This window comes from Hoplias malabaricus, chromosome X2 (assembly GCF_029633855.1).
Source record: "Hoplias malabaricus isolate fHopMal1 chromosome X2, fHopMal1.hap1, whole genome shotgun sequence".
Lineage (NCBI taxonomy): Eukaryota > Metazoa > Chordata > Actinopteri > Characiformes > Erythrinidae > Hoplias > Hoplias malabaricus.
The window spans coordinates 24,448,189-24,474,919 of NC_089819.1; the positions used below are offsets into that span (position 1 = coordinate 24,448,189).

Below are 26,731 nucleotides of genomic sequence, written 5' to 3' on the forward strand. Positions count from 1 at the left end.
GTCCACAAACCAAAAATGTCCAGCCGACAGAGTCCTGTGTCCACGGATGAAGGACAACCAACATAAACTGTGCAGCAACAGATGAGCTACCGTCTCTGACTTTATATCTACAAGGTGGACCAACCAAGCAGGTGTGTTTAACAGAGTAAACAGTGAGTGGACATAAGGTATAAAAACTCCAGTAGCCCTGTTGTTTCTGATCCACTAGTACCTGTCCAAATCATACCAGCTCCCTGACTAAGAACAGGGTAAAAGTGGGCTAAGTATGCAGAGCAACAGACAGAGTACAGTCTGTAATTGTAGAATTAGAGTGCGCACAAATCGTGATAAAATGGACAGTGGATGAAGAATATTATAGTGTGCCAGACACAATAAAAGCCACCGTTAACCACTACTTTCTGTGAGACTAAACAGAGATATAAAGATAAAGTTATGACTCATTTCAAGATTTTTCACACACACAAAAAAAGGAAAGGAAAATGAAAGAGCCTTTTAAAACTGATCTTTAGAGCACATAACTGATAAAAACTGGGATTCTACCTCGAGTTGTTTTGTTGAATTCACCTCAGCGTCATCTTCACCCGTTTGGCTCCGTGAGGCGCGCGCGGCTTAAACCGCCAACCGTCACTTTCCCAACGGATTTTTAACGACTTTTGGCGCGCTCCTTTACACACGGCTTCACACTTTTAGAAACTCAAGATATTTCTTCTTTCCACAGTTTGTGAAAGCTGCCGGCCCTTCTCCTCACTCTCCTTGGCCACACAGCTCGATATATTCCGCTAAAAAACCGCTGTAATGGAGAGAAACGCAAAATCCCTTCACTTCACAGTCCTCGCCAGCATCTTCTGCTTCAAGTTAAGGTTTTGCTCAACAAGAGCGGGCTTATCTGAACTACAGAGCCCAGATTATGTTGCTCCTCGTCCCTCCCCTTTCCTCCAGCAGTGGGCTGAGTCATTTCTCAACCCCTTTTTTCACCAACGCTGAGGATCCATATAATCATCTGCTCTCAGTGGTTAAAATACGGCAAATGCTATTTCCATTTATTTTGGCGATACCCCTTATACATAAATGAATACAGTCACTGATGACAGTGACATACAAAAGCAGCGTTTACTATATAAAAACATGAAACCAAACGGGATCCTATGCTACACCCACTCATGAGCAGGTCATCATACCCAATGCAAAGCGCTCGCTAGAGGTCTATAAAGCCCCAAACACTGGGCTGTTGAGCACTGGATTGATGGTGCCACAGTTGGCCATCGCTGAATCCACCTGTTCTGCCTTGTTTGTTTCATTTAGTTGAGTCCAACCATAAGCAGATGATTAAAAAGAAATATATAAAAAAGATTGCTAGCTGTGCCTGCAGGAAATTGAAATACAAAACTGTGCAGATGGGCTACAGACCCAGCTTAGAAAACAACGGTTAACAGAGGATAATAATCTCTTTATTGCCCAAGCATTCAGAAGAAAATCTCCATTTTTGCCTGTTTTACATTTTCCGCCCTCATTGAAAACACCAGCTGCTCTTTACATTGTTTTCCAAATTAAATAAAAAAATACCAAAGCATATTTGCTAAAAATAAATGATGTTTTCAATATTCTTTTCCCCTTCTTTTGTAAAAGTGGTCATTTGGAGATAAACATTAACACACAACCAAGATGACGTTCAACCTTCTCAGAGCAGAAAGAATTCGAACGTCCCATGAAACCAGGCGTGTGACCAGCAGCAGTGAGTTCACAACAAAAACTTTTAAAGAGATTATTGGAAAAATCACAACGATGACTGAAGAATTCAGGGCAGAGTGCCTGTATTCCAAAGATCTCAAAGACCTTCCTGTGTTGCCATCTACCTATGAAATGCTTGTATTGCAGCATTAGAGTGGTGTGTTCCAGGATGAAGGGTTTCACGGCTTATTCAGGCCACTCTTCTGATGATAGTAGCCCAACTTTTGAACATTCAGTATATTTCCAAGTTCTTCCTAGTCCAGAGTTTCCATATCCTGTGCAGACTGTTCACCACAAACACGTTCTGTTTGTCACTGAAAGGGAAAACACAATGCAGGGCTGATTCAGGTTTGTTGAGAGATGCTTCCTTAAGTTGTGTATGCAGCTGCACTGCTGAAAAACATGTTGGGATTCAGGTCTAGGTGAAAGATTATAATGTTTTTACATCATTCAGGGGACCCAGGTTTGCTTCACCACTCCGTGTTCCCCCTGCAATAAACAACCTCCGTTTCCACAGAAGGAAATATCCTTAAGTATATTTTAGAGCTCGAGGGGGAAGTGTCCCCACCAGCACGAATAAATTACACAAAAAAAAAGCATCACAAACGTCACAACTCTCCGCTGATAGAACTTCCATGAGCAGCACCTGAGTTTCCACAGGCTGTCTGTCTCCTGCCAAAGTCTCGTTTCATTTCGGAGGACATCCGGTCTCTGGCGGCCGTCACATTCTTTACATAACTGGAGTGTCGTGGAGGGAACTGTCCCGAAGACACTAACATCATTCACAACCCAACCCCAGATTATGAACACGCAGAGTACAGAAATACACTGTACAGCCACAGAGCTAAAATACATCTCTGATTGCTTTATTCATTGATATCGCAGTTTATCATTTTCAAAATGCCAAAGCTGCAGTCTTCAATACTGTACTGAACGTGAGGTGAGGACAACACACACACACACACTTGTTCAACAGTTTGCAAACAGTTGCACCTATCGACAACAACGATTTTCAACTGGCTTTACTCTTCAAATTATTATTATTATTATTTATACTGTGTACTGAAAGAAAAGCTTCATGGTTTATACATAAGCTTTGCCTCTCAGTGTTGCATTATGTTTATGAAAGTGCTTCTGCTTTGCTGCCACCTACTGGACATAAATTATCAGTGACAGCAAGTGATTAGTCATTTTTTCACAGTGTGTTTACACTGGTCTGTACTTCTTCACATGCAGGATCTCTCTCTCCCTCCCTCTCTCACTCTCACTGTGTCTGTCTGTCTTTCTCAGTCTCAGAGTCTCTCTCTCTCTCTGTCTCAGAGTCTCTCTCTCTCTCTGTCTCAGAGTCTCTCTCTCTCTCTCTCAGAGTCTCTCTCTCTCAGAGTCTCTCTCTCTCAGAGTCTCTCTCTCTCTGTCTCAGAGTCTCTCTCTCTCTGTCTCAGAGTCTCTCTCTCTCTGTCTCAGTCTCTCTCTCTCTCTCTCTGTCTCAGAGTCTCTCTCTCCCTCTCAGTCTCAGCGTCTCTCTCTCTCTCTCTCTAAAATGTCTAAAGTGAGCCTCTCTCCTGTGACTTTAGCTCTAATTCTGATGAAATAAACAGCTCACTCCTGTGCCAGAGGCTAGAAACAGGACCTGAAAAACACAGAAGTGATCAAACACACTAGCCTCTCTGTTTTGGACCCGACTGGCTCTAAGTGATATAAGAAGTGTGTGACTTTTTTAATTCATTTAATTAAATAAAGTTACATTTTGGGATATGACAAATACCACATTTAAAGACAGGGCCTCTTCTGAGCCCTGGGATCACCATCTGGTCTTTGGGCCAAACCTGAGGGGCGCTCCGCTGTAGATTGAATTAATGTTGGTGAATACACAGATGCATCTCAATAAATCAGAATATAATCAAAAAGTGAATGTATTTCAGTAATTTACTTCAAAAAGAGAAACTCATTATACACATTAATTACAGAGTGACCTACTTCAAGCCTTTGTTTCTTTGAATGATGATGATTACGGCTTAGAGACAATGAAAATCCAGAAGTCATTATCTCAAAAATTTGAATATTATTATTATTTCTCTGTGAGGAGTGTGGTGTGTTCTCCCTGTGTCTGCATGGGTTTCCTCCGGGTGACTGTCTGTGAGGAGTGTGGTGTGTTCTCTCTGTGTCTGCGTGGGCTTCCTCCAGGTGACTGTCTGTGAGGAGTGTGGTATGTTCTCCCTGTGTCTGCGTGGGTTTCCTCCGGGTGACTGTCTGTGAGGAGTGTGGTGTGTTCTCTCTGTGTCCGCGTGGGTTTCCTCCGGGTGACTGTCTGTGAGGAGTGTGGTGTGTTCTCCCTGTGTCTGCGTGGGTTTCCTCCGGGTGACTGTCTGTGAGGAGCGTGGTGTGTTCTCTCTGTGTCGGCGTGGGTTTCTTCCGGGTGACTGTCTGTGAGGAGTGTGGTGTGTTCTCCCTGTGTCGGCGTGGGTTTCCTCCAGGTGACTGTCTGTGAGGAGTGTGGTGTGTTCTCCCTGTGTCGGCGTGGGTTTCTTCCGGGTGACTGTCTGTGAGGAGTGTGGTGTGTTCTCCCTGTGTTTGCGTGGGTTTCCTCCGGTTGCTCCGGTTTCCTCCCACAGTCCAAAAACACACGTTGGTAGGTGGATTGACGACTCAAAAGTGTCCGTAGGTGTGAGTGTGTGAGTTAATGTGTGAGTGTGTCTGTGTTGCCCTGAGAAGGACTGGCGCCCCCTCCAGGGTGTATTCCTGCCTTGCGCCCAATGATTCCAGGTAGGCTCTGGATGCACCGCGACCCTGAACTGGATAAGGGTTACAGATAGTGAATAAATGAATGAATTAATTATTATTTCTGCATTAAAAATAAAGTTTAAATTGTTTTATTTTACACAGAAATGTCTTACAGCTACTTTTTCCACCACAGGGCCCACACACACATGATAATATAATGGCCCATGTGGTGAAAAGTAGCTGTTAGCCCTGGATCTGGGTGTAAAATAAAACAAAAAATGAATATAAAACTAAAATAAACATCTACACGTTCTTCAGAAGTGACCTTTGTTTGCCGTCGCCACACGAGCAGACGAGGGAATGTAATATGGGGTGTTTGGCCTCCAGACAGTAAGACGGGGATATCCGGATTTGCCCTGCCTTAATCCACCATCCCATCTGTGCCCAGTGGGCTTTGAGGGGGTTTCCTGCTTATTGCCCGGCTGTGCACTGTAACTGTAAAGCGGGAGGGGCTTTCTTCAGGTAGGATAAAGGTTTCTGGCTCTGTTTCTTCAGTGTCCCTGCACTGCACCCTTTAGTGATCCATGCGCCACAGGCCTGCTTCACGGCTTCAGGGTGTTCCTCACTACAACAGAAGATGAGCCTTTACACCGAGTACAGAAACTAACCACAACCACATTTCATGGTTTTCACAATATTACACATCCACACTGTGTTTTTGCCCCAGTTTTGTTACTGTAGCAGACGACACTGACACAACAGGTAGAGTCACACACCCACACACACAGAGACACACACACACACACAGAGCTCCAGAGTCTCTGGGTCCTAGGTTTTATCCTCACCCCGGGTCATGAGTTTGGTGTGTTCTCCTACAGCTGTGAATGGGTGAATGAATGGGTGAGTGTGTGAAACTGTCTACAGGTGTGTGTGTGTGTGTGTGTGTGTGTGTGAGAAACTGTCTACAGGTGTGTGTGTGTGTGTGTATATGAGAGAAACTGTCCACAGGTGTGTGTGTGTGTGTGTGTGTGTGTGTGTGTAACTGGGTGAGTGTGTAAAATTATCCACAGGTGTGTGTGTGTGTGTAAGTGTAACTGGGTGAGTGTGTAAAATTGTCCACAGGTGTGTGTGTGTGTGTAACTGGGTGAGTGTGTAAAATTGTCCACAGGTGTGTGTGTGTGTGTGTGTAACTGGGTGAGTGTGTAAAATTATCCACAGGGGTGTGTGTGTGTGTGTGTGTGTGTGTGTGTGTGTGTAACTGGGTGAGTGTGTTAAATTTCCTTGCTTCAGAATGAAGTGTTTACAGAAGATGAATGAATGAATGAATGTATGAATACAGCAAGCCCTCATTAAACAGCCTTAATAAACAGTTCACAATGTTTCAAACCGGGTTCACACTTCAGAGGAGACTGTGATGGTCTCCGCTCTCTCAGCTGGTAGCTCTGGGGTTCTAAAGGAGACCTGAAGAGTGGGTGGAAATGAAACATCTCCCACTAACTTTCAAAGACCTTTATTGGTGGTCCCTGCATTCCTCACTGAGCTCCTTCATCTTCACTGTCCCCCTCTCAGATCTTCTGGCTCTGGACTGGTTTCAGTCCCACGCTCCAGACCCTCATCAGTGGGCGGCAGGTGGCCCGGTTCTGCTCCTAAACTTTAAAGCTCTTGCTTTCAATGCCTTTGTGACACTTTTACCCTCTTCCCTTTAATGTTCAACCTTAAAACCCCCCTCTTCACTGTCCACAGTTCTTCTTTCTCCATGTCCTGGACTTTCGGGTTGTTCTTTTACTCCTCAACAGAAAGCAGCCTTACGTCTGTGAAAGGTGCTACAGACATTAGAAGTGTTGTAGTTTCATTATTATTATTCATTTACATTCTTTTGTTAGCAAAATAGATGGAGTTCACTCTTAAATATTTTGTAGACACTCCCCAGACCCCTGGCCCTGGGCTGTGGAACAGTGTTCTCTGGTGGATGGTGGCTCTAGTTCCAGGGCCTTTGGAATGAGCTGTGACCCAGAACTCTGTCACACAACATCAGGACTAGGGCTGTGCATATCGCATCAGTTTAATTCTTAAAGCGATATTCAGACTTGTTTATGGAATAACTGTGTCATGCACTTATACGTAACACAGCATATGTTCATTAAGTGAGTCATTTAGGAACAGTACCAATGTGGCGGAACGTTTCTCATCGCTGGGGGGAGGTGGGGGGGTGACTTCAGTCGTGCGGAGGGGGTTTAGTTACAAACCGTGGTAATATGTAAAACATGTAAGAGGCCTGTAACAACAAAGAGGAAAACAACTGAACTTGCATCCGTTTCAGAAAGAGGAAAGTCAGAAACGCCACGAGGAACTCTACAGCTAATGAGCTCTAAAGCAGGCGGAGACTGCACTGACTCAGCATCTATTTTGTATTTGTATTTTTTTTCTTTACTTTGAAGTTTTAATGGTATTTGTTTGTATAATTGTTTACATCTGCTCTTTATAGGCATGCAATACAGTGTCTGCCCTTTAGTTTTTGACAGATTTATTTATTACAGTTGCACTTTTCATTCATTGATTGTAACCACTTATTCAATTCAGGGTCGCAGTGGGTCTGGAACCAACAAGCAACACACCCTGAAGGGGGCGTCAGTTATCAATCCACCTACCAACGTGTGTTTTTGGAGCATGGGAAGAAACCGGAGCACCCGGAGGAAACCCACACAGACACCGGGAGAACACACCACACTCCTCACAGACAGTCACCCGGAGGAAACCCACACAGACACCGGGAGAACACACCACACTCCTCACAGACAGTCACCCGGAGGAAACCCACACAGACACAGTGAGAACACGCCACACTCCTCACAGACAGTCACCCGGAGGAAACCAACACAGACACAGAGAGAACACACCACACTCCTCACAGACAGTCACCCGGAGGAAACCCACGCAGATACAGGGAGAACAAACCACACTTGTCACCCGGAGCAGGACTCGAACCCACAACCTCCAGGAGCTGTGCGACTGCGACACTAACCTGCTGCACCACCGTGCCGCTTACATTATTCATTTTATACAAAATCAGAATCTTTTGTTTACAAAATAACCAAATGTTTACAGATTTTTTTCAACTGAATGTTATATTTACATTTTAGGGCCCCATCACCCGCCCCTAATCAGAACCTGACTTCACTAAGGTTCTTGTGTATAAATGCCATCAGTACCTCAGAGCAATGTTCCAACATCTAGCGTAAAGAAGCTGTTACTCCAGCAAAGGGTGTGGGTTTGCTTTTGTGTCCCCGAGGTGTCTGCTAGCTTCACCATGTAGACTGTATTTTTCCCCCCTCCAACAAGTAATTACCCTTTCATGGTTCAGAAAGAAACAAACCGCGATGTTAATTAGAAGCTATTATTCAAATCATTTCATCTGCGATGTGTCTCGCATTGTCTGAGCTGTCAGCTGTCTCTAATTAAACGATCCGCCTAACCTCCGCTGTGGGAACATCTCCATCTCTGAACTTCAGAGGGGTTATGGTTTCTACCTCTCGAAGCCATGGGAAAAGTGCAAAGTCAGACGTCACTAATGCCAGGGAAACTGCGGCAGGCTTAGCTCTCATCCCCGAGTGGCGAAGGCACTCACCGCCGAGAGCTGGCTCATGGAGTCAGGAGGCGGAGGGGAACAGTATCAGAGCTCAAAACAAACACAGAACACAAGTGCTAACTCATAGCTGAGCTTTGATCTGTAACACTCCTGGAGGAGAGACTTGGGCATAGAGCTGAAGCTCATTTGTAATGCCTTGATAGCAGTGGTTTTGAGGAGACGGATGAATGGATGGTATGAGATTAAACCAGCGCATTGATTTGGCACCGTACACGTCTGTGAAAACAACGGCTGACAGCGAAATGTGTGAGCGACAAATGAGGATCCATTGTGGCGTAATCCTTCACTTCATTTTACCTTGGTTCTAAACGGTTTCCTGTCAGATATTTGTGGCTTATTTTAAGCTACGTCCAAGGACTGTTGGAAAATTCTCTTCAATGGCTCCTAAATGAGCATTAATAGGCTCAAAATATGCTTCCTGGCCTCCTCCAGCTGGGCATAGACATTTATGATGAAGGTTCAGGGGGGATCTGAAAAGCTCCACGATTTCTCCCACAAAGGGTTTCAACAAATGCCTGCTTTAGTTTTGTAACTTTTCGCTACTGCAGCTCTGAAAAAGCTTTCACCCTCTCTCTGTCCACGCAGAAAAACACTTGCATGGGCTTTTGGAGCAAAGCCACTGAGCTTTTTTCCATGCTCTCCACAGACAGATGCTGAGCCAGGCTGTAAAACTGGGAGAATAAAAAATTTCAGAGAGCCCAGAATTACAAGAAGGCGCATTAAACCAGGAGATTTTTTTTTCAGGTCCAGAGCTCTGTAACAGAAACCATTAACATGAGAAGCACTTGAAGAAAAATAAAGTCTTCATCAGCTGTTGCTCTCCTCTTTTCGTTTTTGCATTTGGAAGCTCAAATCCAGCGCTTTTAAAGAGTTTACAGCCTTGCTTTTGGCACAGAGCTCTCCAACCCAAGGCTCACCAGCGCCAGACCTTCTATGGGAACAAGCAGCCTCAGTGTTAGCGCCACTTCAGCCGAGCCTGAGGGAGCACCGAAGGAAGGAACGGACCAAAAATTCACTTCTGTGAAGAGGCTGTAGAGAGTAGGTCCTAGACCAACTCTATGTTTAAACTCAAGAGCTCTACTGTGAGAAGAAGAAAACAAAACTCACATTTCCCATCGTCAGTCCACAGCTACCCCTCTTATTAAAGGTCCGTTTTGTTCAGTCTCTAAACTAGACGCCCATTATGCCCTTATCTAATTTGAGACAGAAGAATTTGCTGAAAGGTAATACAGCAGCTATTTCTGCATTAGCTCTGTGAGCTCATATAAAGTTACAGTCCTAACGTTATTTAAAACCAGCCAAAGTGTTCATACATGTACTTACCAGAAATGCATAGAGAATAGCCTTAAAAGGGGAAAGGTAAGAAAAACAAAATCACATGTTTTGGAGAGCTGGAGCCCACCAACACACACACTGTGAAACAAGACCGCCCAGTGCGTTTTGTGTGGGCTGCCTGAGTCAGAAAAAACATTAGATAAATCTCGAATCCAGAGTCTGCTACGCTTCTGACGTCAAGTGCAAAAGGCTTTAGAATTGCCCCGCCCCCTTGACTGAGTCTGTTCAATCACAGCGCTGGACCTGGGTTTACGTGAGAGCGCACCGATGAGGCTAAACCAAGCAACCAGACACAACAAGCATGGAGTACAAGCGAGCAAAAACAGCTGAAAACCAGAGCGTCTGCTCTTCACTGCTGTGCAATCAGGGTCGGGGCGAACTGCGTGTGGCTCATCATTTAAAGGAATAGGCACTCAGCTGTGGTGTTTTTATCAAAGCAGGTCACAGACATTCAATTAAGACCCCAGAACTGTGTTTATTCGTGGAAACGTGTGAGAATATTACACAATGTAATAAATCTGCTTTCTGTTTGTGGGTCATTTGGTTAATCCGACTCAGCTGATGTTTTCCTGCTGGCGCAGGGAGTTCCCATTTTGCCGAGCCGAGCGAGTTCTTGTATTAAGGTGTTCTTAAATCATAAAGACTGTAGCTTCATCAATCAGCTTTAAGATTTCAACACTCAGCCACCTGTGCTCTTGGGATTAAAGCTTAGCCTCAGAGACCCCAGACTAAACCAAGACTTATCTCAGCCACAACAGTGGAATGTTACGTTTCCTGAGCAAGGCGGCTTTCGACCGTTCAGCGTCGCTAATGTCCGCTGCTCTGGATATTAAACCAACTCTAGGTACAACTTGGTGTTTTTGCTCCGGGGCTCCCCCTACAGTTGTAATCCATTTTTACAGCACTGTCCTGACATCAAGGGGGAGGAGCAGGCAGGGGTTTAACATGGTGTCGTTTCTGCAGTGCTGAGCCTGTACTAGCAAAGACAGAGGCTCGGTTTCCTCCCTATTACAAGTCTGTGAAGCATCACAATGATTTCTGAAGCTGTGTTCTCTAGTGTTCCTTTGTCACCACAGAAAATGATGAAATGAAATGGGGATCTCTGGAGCCTAAGGCCTCAACGTTCAAAGTCAAATGTTGGTTAGAGGACTATAAATTCCCTCAGCACTGGCCTCTGTAGCAGAACAGAACTCTGTAGAAAGCTTCTATAAGTGAGTTACAGTAGGGTTCGTGATCCTAAACTGATCATCCACCATCAGCACTTTATCTCACTAACATTCTCATGGCTGACTACCATCAAATCCCCTCAGGATATGTACCAAAATCGAGTGAAAAGCTTAGACGTGTCCAGAAGAGAAGAGGATGGTACTGCAGGAAGATATCCTTGATTTTTGGAAGAAGTGCTGGGATGAGAATGAAACACTTCCCTATCAGTGACCCTGCCGTTTTCCTGCTGCCTTTGTGCGTTGCGTGTCTGAGAGGGAAACAACACTGTAGCTGTGTTTGGGAACAGAGATATCTTGCCAGGAGCAGCCTTTCCTCCACTTGAGAAAATGATACAGCTGCGAGGACAACTATAAGTCTTGGTAAAAACTTGCACCACTCCCAGGAACCTCCTCCCTTCCCACATCAGTTCGTCCGTCTGTCCGTTTGCACGGATGATGGTCCGGTCTGAGGGCAGAATCTGTGCCTCCTCAGCAAAACCTCCTATTGTTAATCAGCAAAACAGACACTGCCTAATTACAGACTAAAACAGCTCAGAGGCAAGCGAGCTCCTAAAGGCAACACTAACTCTCTCTTCGCACTGGTTCAAGATCTAGAGAGATAGGACACTGCAGCGTATACTCACTGGCTGCTAGATCCGTTAGTGGCTATTTAATAGTCTCTGTGGGTCTATCACGGGCCAGAAAGTAGCCAATTAGACAAGCATTTACACAGCGGAGAGGCCTCAATGCCAGTAAGGAATCCATGTGCCAGTTCCCATGGTTTTTAAGCTTTTCACAGCCCCATGGTTCGGACATAGTGGTACCAGCCCGACGAGGAAAATACAACATGAGAAATATGAATTAGAATTCTACTCCAAGCACATACATTTTTGTCCCGATGATCCGTGGAAATCTCTTAGCGTAACAGCACTTTCCCTGTTTTTACAGTTCCATCGCATGCAGTGAAGGATAGAAATAGAAGAATTTCCACTGATTCCTTTTATGCGAGGAAAATGTAGGGAAAAAAAGCAACTGCAATCTTAGTCATAACACCTTTAGTTCACACTGAATGAACACTGATTAAGACCGAGTACAGACCTTGATTTCTTCTGCCCCCCAGTGGTTTTGGTTACCATTGGACACAGGGCAGGAACAGACCCAGTCCATCACGAGCCACAACACACTCACAGCTATGGACACTATAGCATAGCAACTTTAGTAGCATGTGTGTTTGGACTGTTGGGCTTGACTGGAAACCGGAACACCCAGAGGACACCTCTGCAGACACAGGAAGCACATTTCGACCGAAAACTTTAGTTCGCAAACTGGAACTGTTCTGGTTCTTCGTCGGTGGAAAAAGGAGATACACAGAGGGTCCTCACAGACATTAACACAAGGTGGGGCTCAAACCCACAGCCCCAGGACTCTGGAGCCTGTGTGGGTTTCCTCTGGGTGACTGTCTGTGAGGAGTGTGGTGTGTTCTCTCTGTGTCTGCGTGGGTTTCCTCCTGGAGACTGTCTGTGAGGAGTGTGGTGTGTTCTCCCTGTGTCTGCGTGGGTTTCCTCCGGGTGACTGTCTGTGAGGAGTGTGGTGTGTTCTCCCTGTGTCTGCGTGGGTTTCCTCCGGGTGACTGTCTGTGAAGGGTGTGGTGTGTTCTCCCTGTGTCCACGTGGGTTTCCTCCGGGTGACTGTCTGTGAGGAGTGTGGTGTGTTCTCTCTGTGTCTGCGTGGGTTTCCTCCGGGAGACTGTCTGTGAGGAGTGTGGTGTGTTCTCTCTGTGTCTGCGTGGGTTTCCTCTGGGTGACTGTCTGTGAGGAGTGTGGTGTGTTCTCCCTGTGTCTGCGTGGGTTTCCTCCGGGTGACTGTCTGTGAGGAGTGTGGTGTGTTCTCTCTGTGTCTGCGTGGGTTTCCTCCGGGAGACTGTCTGTGAGGAGTGTGGTGTGTTCTCCCTGTGTCTGCGTGGGTTTCCTCCGGATGACTGTCTGTGAGGAGTGTGGTGTGTTCTCCCTGTGTCTGCGTGGGTTTCCTCCGGGTGACTGTCTGTGAAGGGTGTGGTGTGTTCTCCCTGTGTCTGCGTGGGTTTCCTCCGGGTGACTGTCTGTGAGGAGTGTGGTGTGTTCTCTTTGTGTCTGCGTGGGTTTCCTCCGGGAGACTGTCTGTGAGGAGTGTGGTGTGTTCTCCCTGTGTCTGCGTGGGTTTCCTCCGGGTGACTGTCTGTGAGGAGTGTGGTGTGTTCTCCCTGTGTCTGCATGGGTTTCCTCCGGGTGCTCCCGTTTTGTCCCACAGTCCAAAAACACACGTTGGTAGGTGGATTGGTGACTCAAAAGTATCCATAGGTGTGAGTGTGTGAGTGAATGTGTGTGTGTGTGTGTTGCCCTGTGAAGGACTGGCGCCCCCTCCAGGGTGTATTCCCGCCTTGTGCCCAATAATTCCAGGTAGGCGCTGGACCCACCGCGACCCTGAACTGGATAAGCGCTTACAGACAGATGAAATAATTTAGCAATGTTTAGGCGGTAAAGCATTCAGTATTTATGTCTCCTGAATCCAGCATTCACAAACAGAACCACGCTTGATTTAAAATCAAACTGAGATATTTGGGACTTTTCACCATCTTTCAAACATTCAGCAGCAGCACCAGCACACAGCTGGAGTGGAGGAGCGCACAAAGAATTTGAGTATGAGTATGAGTATGGGATGGGAAGGCATGGCATCAGTTAAACCCTATGATAATACGCCCAAATCCACAGTCGACAACTGGATGATATTTGTTTTTATTGTGAGAGTCCGCTAGTGACAAAATCTGTTAGCAAGGTTCGGCTAGCTCTGCTAAAAAGGAACATGTCAGTCTGGCCAAAAAGTCTCCGTCTATTTCAGATGGTTATTAACTCATTTCAACCCTGATTGGTGCTGGACCGGTCACAATAACCATGTTATGGACTTAAATTCTTGGATATTTTACTCAATATGTAGTTGCTGACCTCAGTATCGCCCATTGTGTTTACTGGTGTGTTTCTTTACATAAAAAGGAATGTCCCCTGTATTTTTAGCCCCTCGCTCTCCATTTTGGAGCTGTAACGTTGATTCATGAGAAAATTTGTGGTTTTATATTATGATTAATTTTTTAGGATTTTCGACCACAAAAATTAGAGCCATGCTGCCTTCGTCCTTTTCCCTGAATCAGATTCACACTCTGCCAGTTCACAATCAGCAAAGACTGATCGACAAAGCACTGACCAGTCCGTCTGTAATGTAGGGCGCCTCTGGCCAAACGGTCAAAGATCAGAGCTGCTCTGGTGTTCTTACCTGGCTCCAGTGACGTCCACACCAACCATCAGCTGCCCATTGAGTGACAGCAGCTCATCCCTGAGCTTAATATCTCCACAGAGAGCTGCTGGGCTTTTCTTCTTCACCTCCGTCACCCAGATACAGCCTACATCCAGGACAGGCCCCTTATCCCCTTTCCTGCGCCTCCGCCGGCTCTTCTTCTTCCCCTCAGGATCCCCAAAGATGGGGATGTTACCAAAGCTGAGGCCAAACTCCAGGCCATCTCCCTCGCCCTTGCTGAGAGCGACGGCCCTCACCTCAGCGTCCAGATCCTCCTTTAGCAGAGTTCCATTGCATGGAAGGCCCTCACACTCAGTAAAGTTCAACTGGATGTACTCCACCAGCTTCTGGATAGCTGCCTGGCACAGGGACACTTTCTTCCCATACTTCTCCTCCTGGTCCCCAGCACGAGCACTAAGCCAGTTCTCCAGCAAGGCCAAGTGGCTCAAGGCATTCTCTTGGGTGATCGGCATCCTAGCTGCATGGTGGGCCAAGCTTCTTCCCCCTGGTTCTGTGGGGCCGACTCAGACACGGAAAATCTGGCTCTCCTCCAGCTTGGCCAGACTCGCTAGAAAGCCGTAGAGCCCCTCAAACTCCAGACCTCTGCAATAGACATCCTCCAATGTTACGCTTGGCCTACATGGGGCCATGATGTCATCCAGAAAAACAAAGACCCTGGAGAAGAGGCAGGGCAAGGTTTTCTACGCGATGAGGGGTAACCAGAGAATGTGTGCCATTAGCCAGTCCGCTCCGCTCGCTCCAAATCCAATTTCCAGCGGCGTAAAAAGTGCAAACTGCTGGAGAGGTTAGAGGCTTAGATCCTCTCTTCCAGACGCCACAATCACCTACAAAAGAGAAGATGGAGCAGATGTTAGAACACAGTGAGAGACACGGCATAATCAGACAGGCATTTAGCTTCAGTTTGACTGTTTAGATGCTAATCTGGGGGGAAATATATGGTAAAATGGCGGGTCCGATCCTAGTAACAGAATCCACAGGAAGGTGCAACGTAATCAGACAAGCATCTAGATTTTCAAAGAGGACATGGTTTACTCACAGAATGACAAAAGGAGTAGCTTTAATTGAGTTTCTTAATTGTATTCTGTGTTTTACCCACACATCTCTACATCTGACCCTCATATCCTCCTCTAATACAAACCACTACTCTCCAGTGTGACAGAGGAAGGTGTACTGTAGCTGAAAGAGGTCAGTGCACAGCGATGGAGAACTCCACTCAAGCCGAGCTGCAGCCGAGCTGCATTTAACCCAGCTGTGGCATAGCGCACACACACACACACACACACACACACACACACACACGGGCACTCATCCCAGCGCCCAAGGACAACTGAAACTGCACACTTTCTAAAAAAAGTGAAGGACACTGAAACTGCAAAAGTGACTCTCAGACAGAAACATTACACAGACACTGACAAGTAACTCACCTGAAACAACAAAATAATTGTGTTTTACATCAATTATTAAAGTATATATATATTTATGCACGGTGGCGCAGCAGGTTAGTGTCACAGTCACACAGCTCCAGGAGGTTGTGGGTTCGATTCCTGCTCCGGGTGACTGTCTGTGAGGAGTGTGGTGTGTTCTCCCTGTGTCTGCGGGGGTTTCCTCCGGGTGACTGTCTGTGAGGAGTGTGGTGTGTTCTCCCTGTGTCTGCGTGGGTTTCCTCCGGGTGACTGTCTGTGAGGAGTGTGGTGTGTTCTCCCTGTGTCTGCGTGGGTTTCCTCCGGGTGACTGTGAGGAGTGTGGTGTGTTCTCCCTGTGTCTGCGTGGGTTTCCTCCGGGTGACTGTCTTTGAGGAGCGTGGTGTGTTCTCCATGTGTCTGTGAGGGTTTCCTCTGGGTGATTGTCTGTGAGGAGTGTGGCGTGTTCTCTCTGTGTCTATGGGGGTTTCCTCCGGGTGACTGTCTGTGAGGAGCGTGGTGTGTTCTCCCTGTGTCTGCGTGGGTTTCCTCCGGGTGCTCCGGTTTCCTCCCACAGTCCAAAAACACACGTGGTATGTGGATTGGCGACTCAAAAGTGTCCGTAGGTGTGAGTGTGTGAATGTGTGTGTGTGTGTGTGTGTGTGTGTGTGTGTGTCTGTGTTGCCCTGTGAAGGACTGGCGACCCCTCCAGGGTGTATTCCCACCTTGCGCCCAATGATTCCAGGTAGGCTCTGGACCCACCGCGACCCTGAACTGGATAAGGGTTACAGATAATGAATGAATGATATTTTGTTAAGTTTAACCTCATCTTTGCACTCTCACATAAATCCAGCGCCGTGATTGGACACACTCGGTTTATCCAAACGTAGGCAGCCTACAGAAAAAAGGCTTGTCGTTTTATTTCAGTTTGTGTGTTGGTAGGCTCCGGGTCTCCAAATTAACGAACAAAAGCATGCAATTACTTATTTTATGACACGTCTACTATTGTAATATCTTCTTCAGCTGAACTTTGTGGATGTTAACCTGACAATAAATGGGCAAACCGCTGGCCAGATGTTACTATGGTGCAACTGAAGCTCTTTTTTAGCCTCGACAGCCTCGCAAAAAACCACATTTCTGACATATTTAAGTATACGCTCTTGGCTGCGACCACAATCAAATTGCTACTCTAGGTCTGTCTCAAAATAACACTCCCTTGTGGTGATGCTAAGCTATGTATACAGTGCGAGCTCACACACGTGCTTTGCTTGGGGCTAGATGTTTTGATCCTGTGTGTGTGTGTGTTTGTTTTAATGGAGGTGACTTGCAGAAGGGTGAGTGTCTGAAAGAGATGCAAAGAATTTAAACACAATGCCTTTGTCACAATGTGTTTTATTTCAATATAAATGTGACCAAAAGTCTGTGGACACTTTCTCATTTAACATTCGTTGTGAATGAGGGGTTGTATGTAGTAAGGAGTTTGTGTTTCTCTGTTGCAATAACAGCTTCTACTCATCTGGCATTTCTTTACATTAGTTTATTCAACTTTGCTGTGAGGATGTGATTGCATTCAGCCACAAGAGCATTAATGAGGTGTTGTTCTGTGATTATTTCTGGCACCCCTCATTAAAGCAACACTAGGTTTGAATATATTTGCTTTTGTGCTTTTTACAGCACTGTCTCAAAATCAAGGTGACGTGGGGAGGGAAGGGTTTGGTTTCCTACCCTGCTCAAAAAGTTACATAGTTCAGTTTCTGCAGTGCTATGACAGAGCCTCTTTTCTCCTTATTACAGCTCAGTGGAGCTTCACGATGATTTTGTGATGTTGTAATTTTAAGGTAAAAATCCTACTTGGTGTCCCTTTAAGCTCCTTCTCTCCAAAGAACCTAGCTCTACATCTGCACAGACAAGGGGGGGGGGTGCTTTAAAGCCCTGTAGCCAACATTTGGCATTGGTCTTGGTGATCTTAAGCTCATGTACAGCTGCTCTTGATGGCTTCATTTCATGCATTTCTGTATTATACAAGCTCTGTCACAACAAAGTGTTTGAACGCAATATTCACAAGCTTCAATTAATAATTGTGTAATATTCCATGTCAGATTTGGAAATGAAACATATCTAACTACACATTTGTACAACATACTCATACATGTCTCCTTTTCAAATCATACATTATCTGTAGCCCTTATCCAGTTCAGGGTTGCAGTGGGTCCAGAGCCTACCTGGAATCATTGGGCGCAAGGCGGGAATACACCCTGGAGGGGGCGCCAGTCCTTCACAGGGGACACTTGAGTCGCCAATCCTACCAACATGTGTTTTTGGACCGTGGGAGGAAACCGGAGCACCCGGAGGAAACCCACGCAGACAAAGGGAGAACACACCACACTCCTCACAGACAGTCACCCGGAGGACACCCACGCAGACACAGGGAGAACACATCAACTCCTCACAGACAGTCACCCGGAGGACACCCACGCAGACACAGGGAGAACACACCACACTCCTCACAGACAGTCACCCGGAGGACACCCACGCAGACACAGGGAGAACACACCACACTCCTCACAGACAGTAACCCGGAGGACACCCACGCAGACACAGGGAGAACACACCACACTCCTCACAGACAGTCACCCGGAGGACACCCACGCAGACACAGGGAGAACACACCACACTCCTCACAGACAGTCACCCGGAGCGGGAATTGAACCCACAACCTCTAGGTCCCTGGAGCTGTGTGACTGCAACACTAACCTGCTGCACCACCACGCTGCCCCTTTTCAAATTATTTAATCTTATATTTTATAGCATACATTACCCACTCTGGTTTTCCCTCTCTATTTCCATTCAGGAGCGTAGCCACAGTCTCGTGCTGTAGATTTCCCTCTGACAGAGGGTCTGTGGACCCCAGAGTCTCAGAAAATAACGTGCCCTAATAGGATTAGCGCCGCCCCTCCCTCCTGTCACTTAAAAACACAATGACCCCCACCCCCTCTCTCCCTCATATGACATGCCCTGATGGTGCACTTGGCCTACATTAGCTCAGTCTCTGTGTCTTCACTGGACTTTATAGAGCTATTTCCACAGATATGCCCCTTATTCATCAATCAAATAAGAACTGTACAATGGAGCCTTTCATTTCCATGTAATAAACAGTTTTTTTTTACTTGATGTGTATTCAACAAACATTTAAAGTCATTTTAAAACCATGTTTAATTCTTTTTAAAAAGGTACATGCTTCTTCCAATAGGTAATATGTAAAATGCTTTGGTCCAAATACCACAAGGATCAAACCCCACAGCAGGAGCACAAAATCAGAACGTCTCGTTTTATCCCCTCTTAGGTCTGGGATCTTCATTAGTGTAAAAGAACGCGCCTAAAGAGCGAAGTAGAAGAGCAAACACTGACAGGGCTCTGAGGAGGGACACACCAGAGACCACAGGTCCACAACGGCTACTCCCATCTGCTCTGGACCCACAGAAGAAGAGGTCTGAGAAATGCTTCCATCCTGAAGTGTATATTAGGTCTAAATGGTTGTCGTTCATTAGTCTAAATTGTTTACAAACACCCAGAGACTAGCGATGACACTGAGGGGAGCTCCTGCTAATTACAACATCCGCTTCATCCTCTTCCCGATTAAAGCTGGCTACTTCTTTTCATTGAAGTGACCCACATAGAGCCCATAAACAGGGATTAAAGGCTGAAGAGGACATTTCGGCAGGGTTTTACTCACTCATACACACTGCAGGACCATGTCTACTCAGGATTATCCTCCGCACAGACACAAAGGTCTAAGCACCCGTGGCGTGTGGCGGTGTCGTCCCACCACTTTTAAAAACAACGGGGGCTTTGCATGACACCATTGAGGAAAACCACTTAATTTGAAGATTTCTATCTCTGCCAAAAAAAAAAGGGTCCTATGCAGCGATGACTTCCTACAATCTCTTTGTTCCTAACTGTGACTGAGTGAGTGAGAATCCAGTTCAGTGAAGTGCCCTGCATCTAAAAAATACCAATAAAAAGAAGGAGAGAGAGAGACAGTGAGCGGAGGCCTGAGTCATGGCGCTCTGCTCAGGATATTAACTTTTGTTCTGTGTACTTGACAAAAAACAGTGATATGGCTGTTCCTTCTGCAGAAGGATTATGTTTCAGGGGGAAAAAAGGAAGGAGAGAGAGAGAAAGGGAGCGATAGAGAGACAAGGCGAGAGAGAGAGACTGTGTGTGTGAGAGAGAGACAGAGCAAGAGAGAGAAAGAGAGAGAGAAGAGTGTAAGAGAGAGAGAACAAAGAGTAAGAGAAAGAGAGAGAGAGAGAAAAAAGAGAAAGAGAGAGACAGATAGCGAGAGAAAAGAGAGAGAGACAGACAGAGCAAGAGAGAGACAGATAGCAAGAGAGAAAAGAGAGAGAGACAGACAGAGCAAGAGAGAGACAGATAGCAAGAGAGAGAGAGAAGAGAGCGAGAGACAGACAGAGCAAGAGAGAAAAAAAAGAGAGAGAGACAGAGAGAGCAAGAGAGAAAGACAGACAGCTTGAAAGAAAAAAGAGTGTAAGAGAGAGAAACAGACAGAGAGCAAGAGAGAAAGAGAGAGAGAGAGAAAGAGAGAGCCAGTGAGAGAGAGTAAGAGACAGAGTGAGAGATTAAGAGAGAGAGCCAGTGAGAGACAGACAGAGAGAGAGAGCAAGAGAGAGAGACAGAGAGAGCGAAAGAGAAAGTACACCTTTGCTCCTGCCATTGCTTCAGTCCAAACACTGAGGTAATGGAAGTTAAAAATAAAACTCATGCATCACTGGGCTTCAAAGAGGAAACGACTCCAGCAGCGATCGATCCAAGAGCACTCTGTCACACTGAGAGGGTGGTCCTTCACAATCACTTTGCTTTTTCCACTGAAGATTTCCAATATTCCTCCCATTTACTGGAGCTACTGCCCTGTCCTTGGTGCCATTCTCCTCCTCCTCCTCCTCACTGCTGATAGTTTTCTAAGCAAAGACACATGTTCATTTATTGAAAATATTTTTATAAATAATGAAAGAGCCAATGAGTGCTACTCAGCAGTTCATTAGACAACGGTTGTCCCCAGGTTTAAGAGTTTCAGTGGGTGTGTGAAACTGTCCACAGGTCTGTGTGCCTGACTGGGTGAGTGTGTGAATGAGAGAGTGATTAGGTGAGTGTAACATGAATGAATGAATATTATCACCCTTCCCAGGAGCCAGAGCTTCTCCTTGTTTGTCGTTTATGCTCCTTGCTAGCTGATGCATGCTCACCCCTGAACTCCAAACTCCGCCTGTGAGGACAACCATTGGTTCAGGAGCGACTGATTGTTTTTTCTGCGTGCTGTTTGTACTCCTCGCTGTTGGCAGTTTTGGACAGGAGAGGCGTACTATGTAAATCGGCGCTGCGGCTGGTGAACAAATGATAAACTTGGACGCCAGCTGTGGGAGCGAGAGTTTACTTTGAGTTTTCTAAAGCAGACTTCTGGTTCCCCCTCCTAATCACAGGGAGACGAGCTCTGAGGAGGCCTCCCGTCCACCACCACAAGGGGCTCTGCCCTTGAGTCAACTTGTCACCACTACATCATCTACACCGTGTCATTACGGCTTGGCTCGAGCCTTGATTTCATCTCCCTTTTGATCCGGCATATGTAGGTCCTAATTACATAAGTAATAGGTTTCATTGTTAACGGAGCTGCTCAAGTTCACTATAAATGCCTTTGTAGACTCCTCCATTATTAAAAAGCCCCTCCAGCCTTGGGCTGTGGAGCCATGGAACTGTGTCTTCTGTAATGATAGGCCTTGTTCCAATACCTTTGGGATGAATTCAAGTTGTGGTTTTTGATCAAGAGTACAACTCCAGGACTTTGATGTAAATGGCTGAATGCAAGGGTGGGTTTTTGTTTTGTTCAGGATCCACGTCCTTCGGTCACATCACTAGGCATATGTTGACGATACGGGTGGAGTCAGGGGGTTCTGAAAGCACCTCCACATACTGGTGGAGTGGAGCCCTGCCTTCATTAAATATCGTCGCTGTCCGATTAAACACATTTGTCTCCCAAATCAGTAACTTTACAGGAGAAGGAAAAAAAAACGTAACTTTCAATGGAATTCAACGTAAAGAAGGTTTGATTCCAAAGTAATTTTGGAGCATTTCTATTGGTTCATTTATCACGAATTCTTCACACAGCGTGAAGGACATCAGCTGGTTTCCAAAGATCAAGAAAAATGGAGATACATGTTTTTTTAATCAGACGTCCAGGAGTGTCTCACAGAGTGGACACAGGGTTTAAAAACTCCAGCAGCACTGCTGTGTCTGATCCACTCTACACCAGCACAACACACACTAACACACCACCACCATGTCAGTGTCACTGCAGCACTGAGAATGATCCACCACCACATCACACCTGCTCTGTGGGGGTCCTGAGAGTAAACAAAGTATGCAGAGCAACCGGTGGACTACAGTCTGTAGTTATAGAACTACAAAGTGCTCCTGTGGACAGTGGAGCTAAGAGAATGGACAGTGAGTGTCAAAAACATGTATCTCCAAAATAGCAATGTCACAGGAGAAGGACAAAAACTTAACTCTCAGTGGAAGTCAAAACAAAAAGAGATTTTGGAGCATTTCTAATGGACCATTATTCAGGAAAATTTCACAGTGTGGACAGCTGCTGTGTTTAGGGTGACCAGACGTCCTCTTTTACCCGGACATGTTCTCTTTTTTAGACTTAAAAAAATGTCCAGGCGGAATTTCACAAACGTCGGGGATTTTGTTTTTCTAGAGCTTACATAGAACTTCGAGAAGTTTCGTTCACAAACTAGTCCCGCCCTCCCCTACTCCGATTGGTTCACTTGAGTGAGAAGGGGGCGTGGGGAAGTAGCCTAAAATCTCCTGATTGGACGGTCTGACTGTAGAGCTACCGTTATTGGTCGATACCCTTCTCTGTAAACATTTAATTGTTCAGTCTGCACGTCAGTAGTCCTTGTTTACGTCAGGCAAAGCTCATGTACCTACCCTCATCTCGAGCAGCTATGCTGAAACGTAAATGTAAGTTCTCGGATGAATTAAAAAGAAATTCCCATGTTTTGTGTAGAAAATAAAGGTGTAAAGGACCTAAAAGCACACATAGGTTCAGCTAAGAATACAACGGCAGCGAGGGGCATCTAAAGCATTGTTAGGACATAAGCAGTTGTTTCTGCACAAAAAGTAGGACAAACTCGCTACAAATACGCTTAGTTTCAGAGGAAATACAGGATGTGCACAAGTCCACATTATCTTACGCATTAGGTCAGTTTGGCGACTTTAAACGAAGACCAGGAAACAGTCTAGTTGGTGCGAATGTGACCTAGTTCACACGATCCATCACAGGGATCTCTAACAAAATACTTAATAGAGCATCAAACTGTGGTTTCATAACGAATCAAAAACTGGGTCATGGACTGGCAGCTTCTGATTAGATTGGAGTGATCCCTGCATCGTTAGACTGAACAGGTCCGGGGAGAGAGCTCTGGACGGCGTGTGAGAGGGGCTTTGTTGACCTAAAAATCACTTTAAAGTCACTACACTGAGGGCAGTGAGGGCAGCGGGGCTGGGTCAGAGGAAAGCCCTAGAGCTAGCTGTTAATACTAGGACTGCAGATGGCTCTGGCACAGACTGAGGGCAATCTGTTTAGGGCATGGAGCTCTAATCCCTGCCACAGTTGGGCACAGGGTGGGGACCACCAGGATTCCTCGGTCTCAGACACTGGGGGCAGGTGGACGTTTCCACCACAAAGAAAAGAAGCAGCAAATGTGTGTATTACAGAGTTTTTGCTGAACTTCCTCCTCAGTTGTTCGTCATCTCCAATTTCACCCCATCTCCCCAGACCCCACAGAGTGACACCAGCCTCAGGAGGGCGCGGGTGACACAGCGCCAACACAACAGTTCTTTTCAAACTGCCACGGATCAGCTTAAGGCATCAGAGGGTATTGCAAACTGCACAGATCTGAGACATCAGCTGACAGAAGCCTGTGCTAGCTCTCCCAAGCCGTTTTCACGTATGAACTCTACATAGTGGGAGAGTTACCCTTTCACACATGTAGCAGACAGACGGAGATGCTCTGTGTCAGAGCTGGAACTGTTCCCTGTGGGTCAGGCACGTGGCGGTGCCAGCTTGGAGTGCGCAGGAGAACAGCACCTCCAGTAGATTGCCCAGACTTTGTAATAGGGGGCTGGCAGGATAAAGTCTGGGTACAGCTCCTTCAGGTAAAACATGTCTCTATACATTTTAACATGTACAGGGACAGGCCAAAACTCTGTAGACGGAACAGGAGTAAATACGCAGTCATGCTGTGTTGTGACATCTCAAACAAACTTGAAATTACCTGTTTTTCGAAGCTTAAATTTAGCCTGTGCACACTACATCAACCAAGGAAGGTTTGTTTTTCATTATTTGGGTTTTTTTTTTTAACAGCACTGAGAAGCAGGCAAAATGTACGTCATAAAACAAAGGGTCCTTCCAGTGCTTTTAACAAAGACCACAGTTCTATTGCATCTCCTCTGTATGTAAGTCTGCATGGTGAAGTAGTTCAGATTCAGATCAACAATGCAATACTAGAGATTGTGAAAACAGAACGACATTTTTCTGTGCTATACACTCTCACTGAAGTGGTACCCTCAGTGGCACATATTCATACCTTTATAGCACTTCTCCACTGGATAGTACCCACTTTACTCACCTCTATGGACTTGATACATGACTGTTTTCCTAGACCAAACACTAACTCGCTAACAGTTTACTCTTCACATTTATTCCCTACTCTGCTTTCTTGGAACCACGAGAGAACAGGAGACGAGGAACCAATTTTGCCTAATGTAATAAAAAAGAAAAAAGAGTAGAGTCAAGTACTAGACTAAGTATCATGCAGTGGAAAAGTGCCATTCATTTGGAAACACAAAATGAACCAAATAAGGTATTAATTGTTTCATTACATTCATAAATCTCATTTCTACTCCAGGCCTTTCATTTTGTTTTTTATTTAAAACAGACACTCGAAAAACACACGTTGGTAGGTGGATTGGCGACTCAATGTGTCACAGTGTGTGTGTTGCCCTGTGAAGGACTGGCGCCCCCTCCAGGGTGTGTTCCCACCTTGCGCTCAATGATTCCAGGTAGGCTCTGGACCCACCGCAACCCTGAACTGGATAAGGGTTACAGATAATGAATGAATGAATTTAAAACAGTTTTATTATGAAAAGTTAGAAATATCTTCCTTTTCTTCTAGAGAACAGAATTTAACCTACCTTCAGGGAATACAGTCGTACGCTAAGAGCACTGCTGTATCTTTAAAGGGACTTTTATACTCTCTTTATATCTTTAGTGAACAAATCTGTACCTGATAATGTACAGCATAGGATTCTCCATCGATCTAAAGAAGCAGTTCACTATGCAAAAGTCCTCCTTCGTGTCTGAAACCTTGTGGTTGCTTCTACAGAGTGATTTCCCTACATGTGAAGTGGTGCGTTAAATCAGAAATGTGTGTTAGAATCAGAGCGATGAAGCCAGTGGTCCGTGCCCAGAGCTAGAGTTTTTGAGTTCACTGTGTCGGATGTGGGTGGTCATGACTCGGTGATGAGATATTCACTGTTGAAAAACGATCACCGTATCTAAGCCAGAACTGTTTCTCAGTACCGTGTCAGTGGCTACAACTCAAAGCAGAAACATGTTATTACTGGCATTCAGGGCTAATGTATAAGTGCAGAAAGCATAATTTACATGTTTAGATGCCAATGCTGGTGTTGATGCTACTTAACATCATAATATTTTTACGTTATAGCTCCGAACGTTCTTAGGCACCCCTTTTAAATGACTGAGTTCAGGTACTAAGTTTGTATGATCATCATAAGAAAAGACAATGTTAAACACAACTTAACACAGTTGCTGAGCGTAAGTTTGCCCTGATGAATGCCGAGTGTTGGCTAGAGGGACATGAACTCGCCAGCTTTAGACCATGGAGTAGTGAAACTGTGTTGTTGAGAAGCTCTTCTCGATACATTACGAAGAGTTGTTTGTGATCAAGAACTAATCACCCCCACTGTATTAAGTGATCGATTACATTTTAATAGTGTTTTTGTGCACCCTATAGTTTTAATTCAAAAGTCAAACATCGTTCTGCACTTTTGGGTGTTTTATGGCGACTGTGGCATAGTATTAAAACGTGACAATTGTCAATTTCATGATTCGCCAACTTCGAAACCAAACGTTTGAACCAAAACTCATACGTACTTTAGGATACAATATTATCCTCAAGAACAGATCTAATCCATCTCATGCCTTTTTTTTTTACTGATTGAGCTCATAACGAGTGCAGCACCCAATACATTCTTCACTCACCGTTTTCAAACTACGTAACTTTTTGTTGAATAAAATGACAACACTATGTAGTTACCATTTAATGACAAAAGATAATGGAGAATATCTGAATTCGGAATTACATTTACATTACACACACAAAAAAGCTTTAAAACATAATCATACACCTCATATATAACGGCTTTAAGTGATGTATATTCTTTCAGAAATGTTCTAAAGTCTTTGCAGAAAAGTCAAAAGCGCTGCTGAAGCAAACTACCTATAAATACCCTAAAAGCAACCTTATACTGAAACACTAACTGAAACTGCAGATCAATGTGATTTTCCGTTTCTAGCCGTGAGCCAGTGACCATCCAGGAGTCTGATTAAGCAGCAGATCAGATCAGTGTATCAGGCATGAAATCTGAAAGGGTTGCATCCTCATGTCCGCCTGGAAGCAGGGAGTGTGTTTGGCCCTTTGTTTCCCCCTCCACAGTGGCCTACATGCCCCTCCCTCCTCTAGGGGGGCCATATGGCCTAAGATTACTCAAGCCCCCCATTTCAGATATTCCTAAATGCTGCATAGCAAGGCGTGCTACCACTGCACCACATTGTCCAGACTACTCTTTCTGAGGATGGGAATGTAAGGTTATAATGGTCCTTCACGCAAGAGCCTGGCAAAAGTTAGACGCTTATACAACACTTCATGGGTTCATGAAAGCAGGCAAATTAGCGAATAGGCCTTGATGCTAATTGCTGAAGCAATAGAGCAGACGGATAAACGGATGGAGCGTACATCAAAGAGGGTCATTTCAAACTCCAAGTAAACTCCACATGGTTTCTCTGTGCTTTCTTTCTGTGTAAACCATCACCAGTTTTATGTAATGCAGAGCTTTACTAACTTTTTTTTTAGGGAAATGATGGGAAACTGGCACAACAAATGTTCAGTGAACACAAGCCCTTTAGTTCTACATTCAATTTCTCAGCCCATATTTACATTGTAGGACTGATTGGTTTAAAACATGAACAC

The 26,731-nt window shown here is 45.4% G+C and overlaps 1 protein-coding gene across 2 annotated transcripts in view; it reads right to left on the reverse strand.

Annotated features, from left to right (window-relative positions):
* Positions 1 to 26,731, reverse strand: part of LOC136676492 (PDZ domain-containing protein 2-like) — a 124,604-nt gene that overhangs the window by 89,609 nt on the left and 8,264 nt on the right. The window contains exon 2 of one of the 2 annotated variants that reach the window (XM_066653564.1): positions 13,939 to 14,804. In XM_066653564.1, coding sequence (XP_066509661.1) covers positions 13,939 to 14,432 — 494 coding nt within the window. In that variant the 5' untranslated portion in view covers positions 14,433 to 14,804. Of the gene's footprint in view, positions 1 to 540; positions 819 to 13,938; positions 14,805 to 26,731 lie in introns of those variants that run through there. The other variant, XM_066653565.1, reaches the window with a different exon arrangement.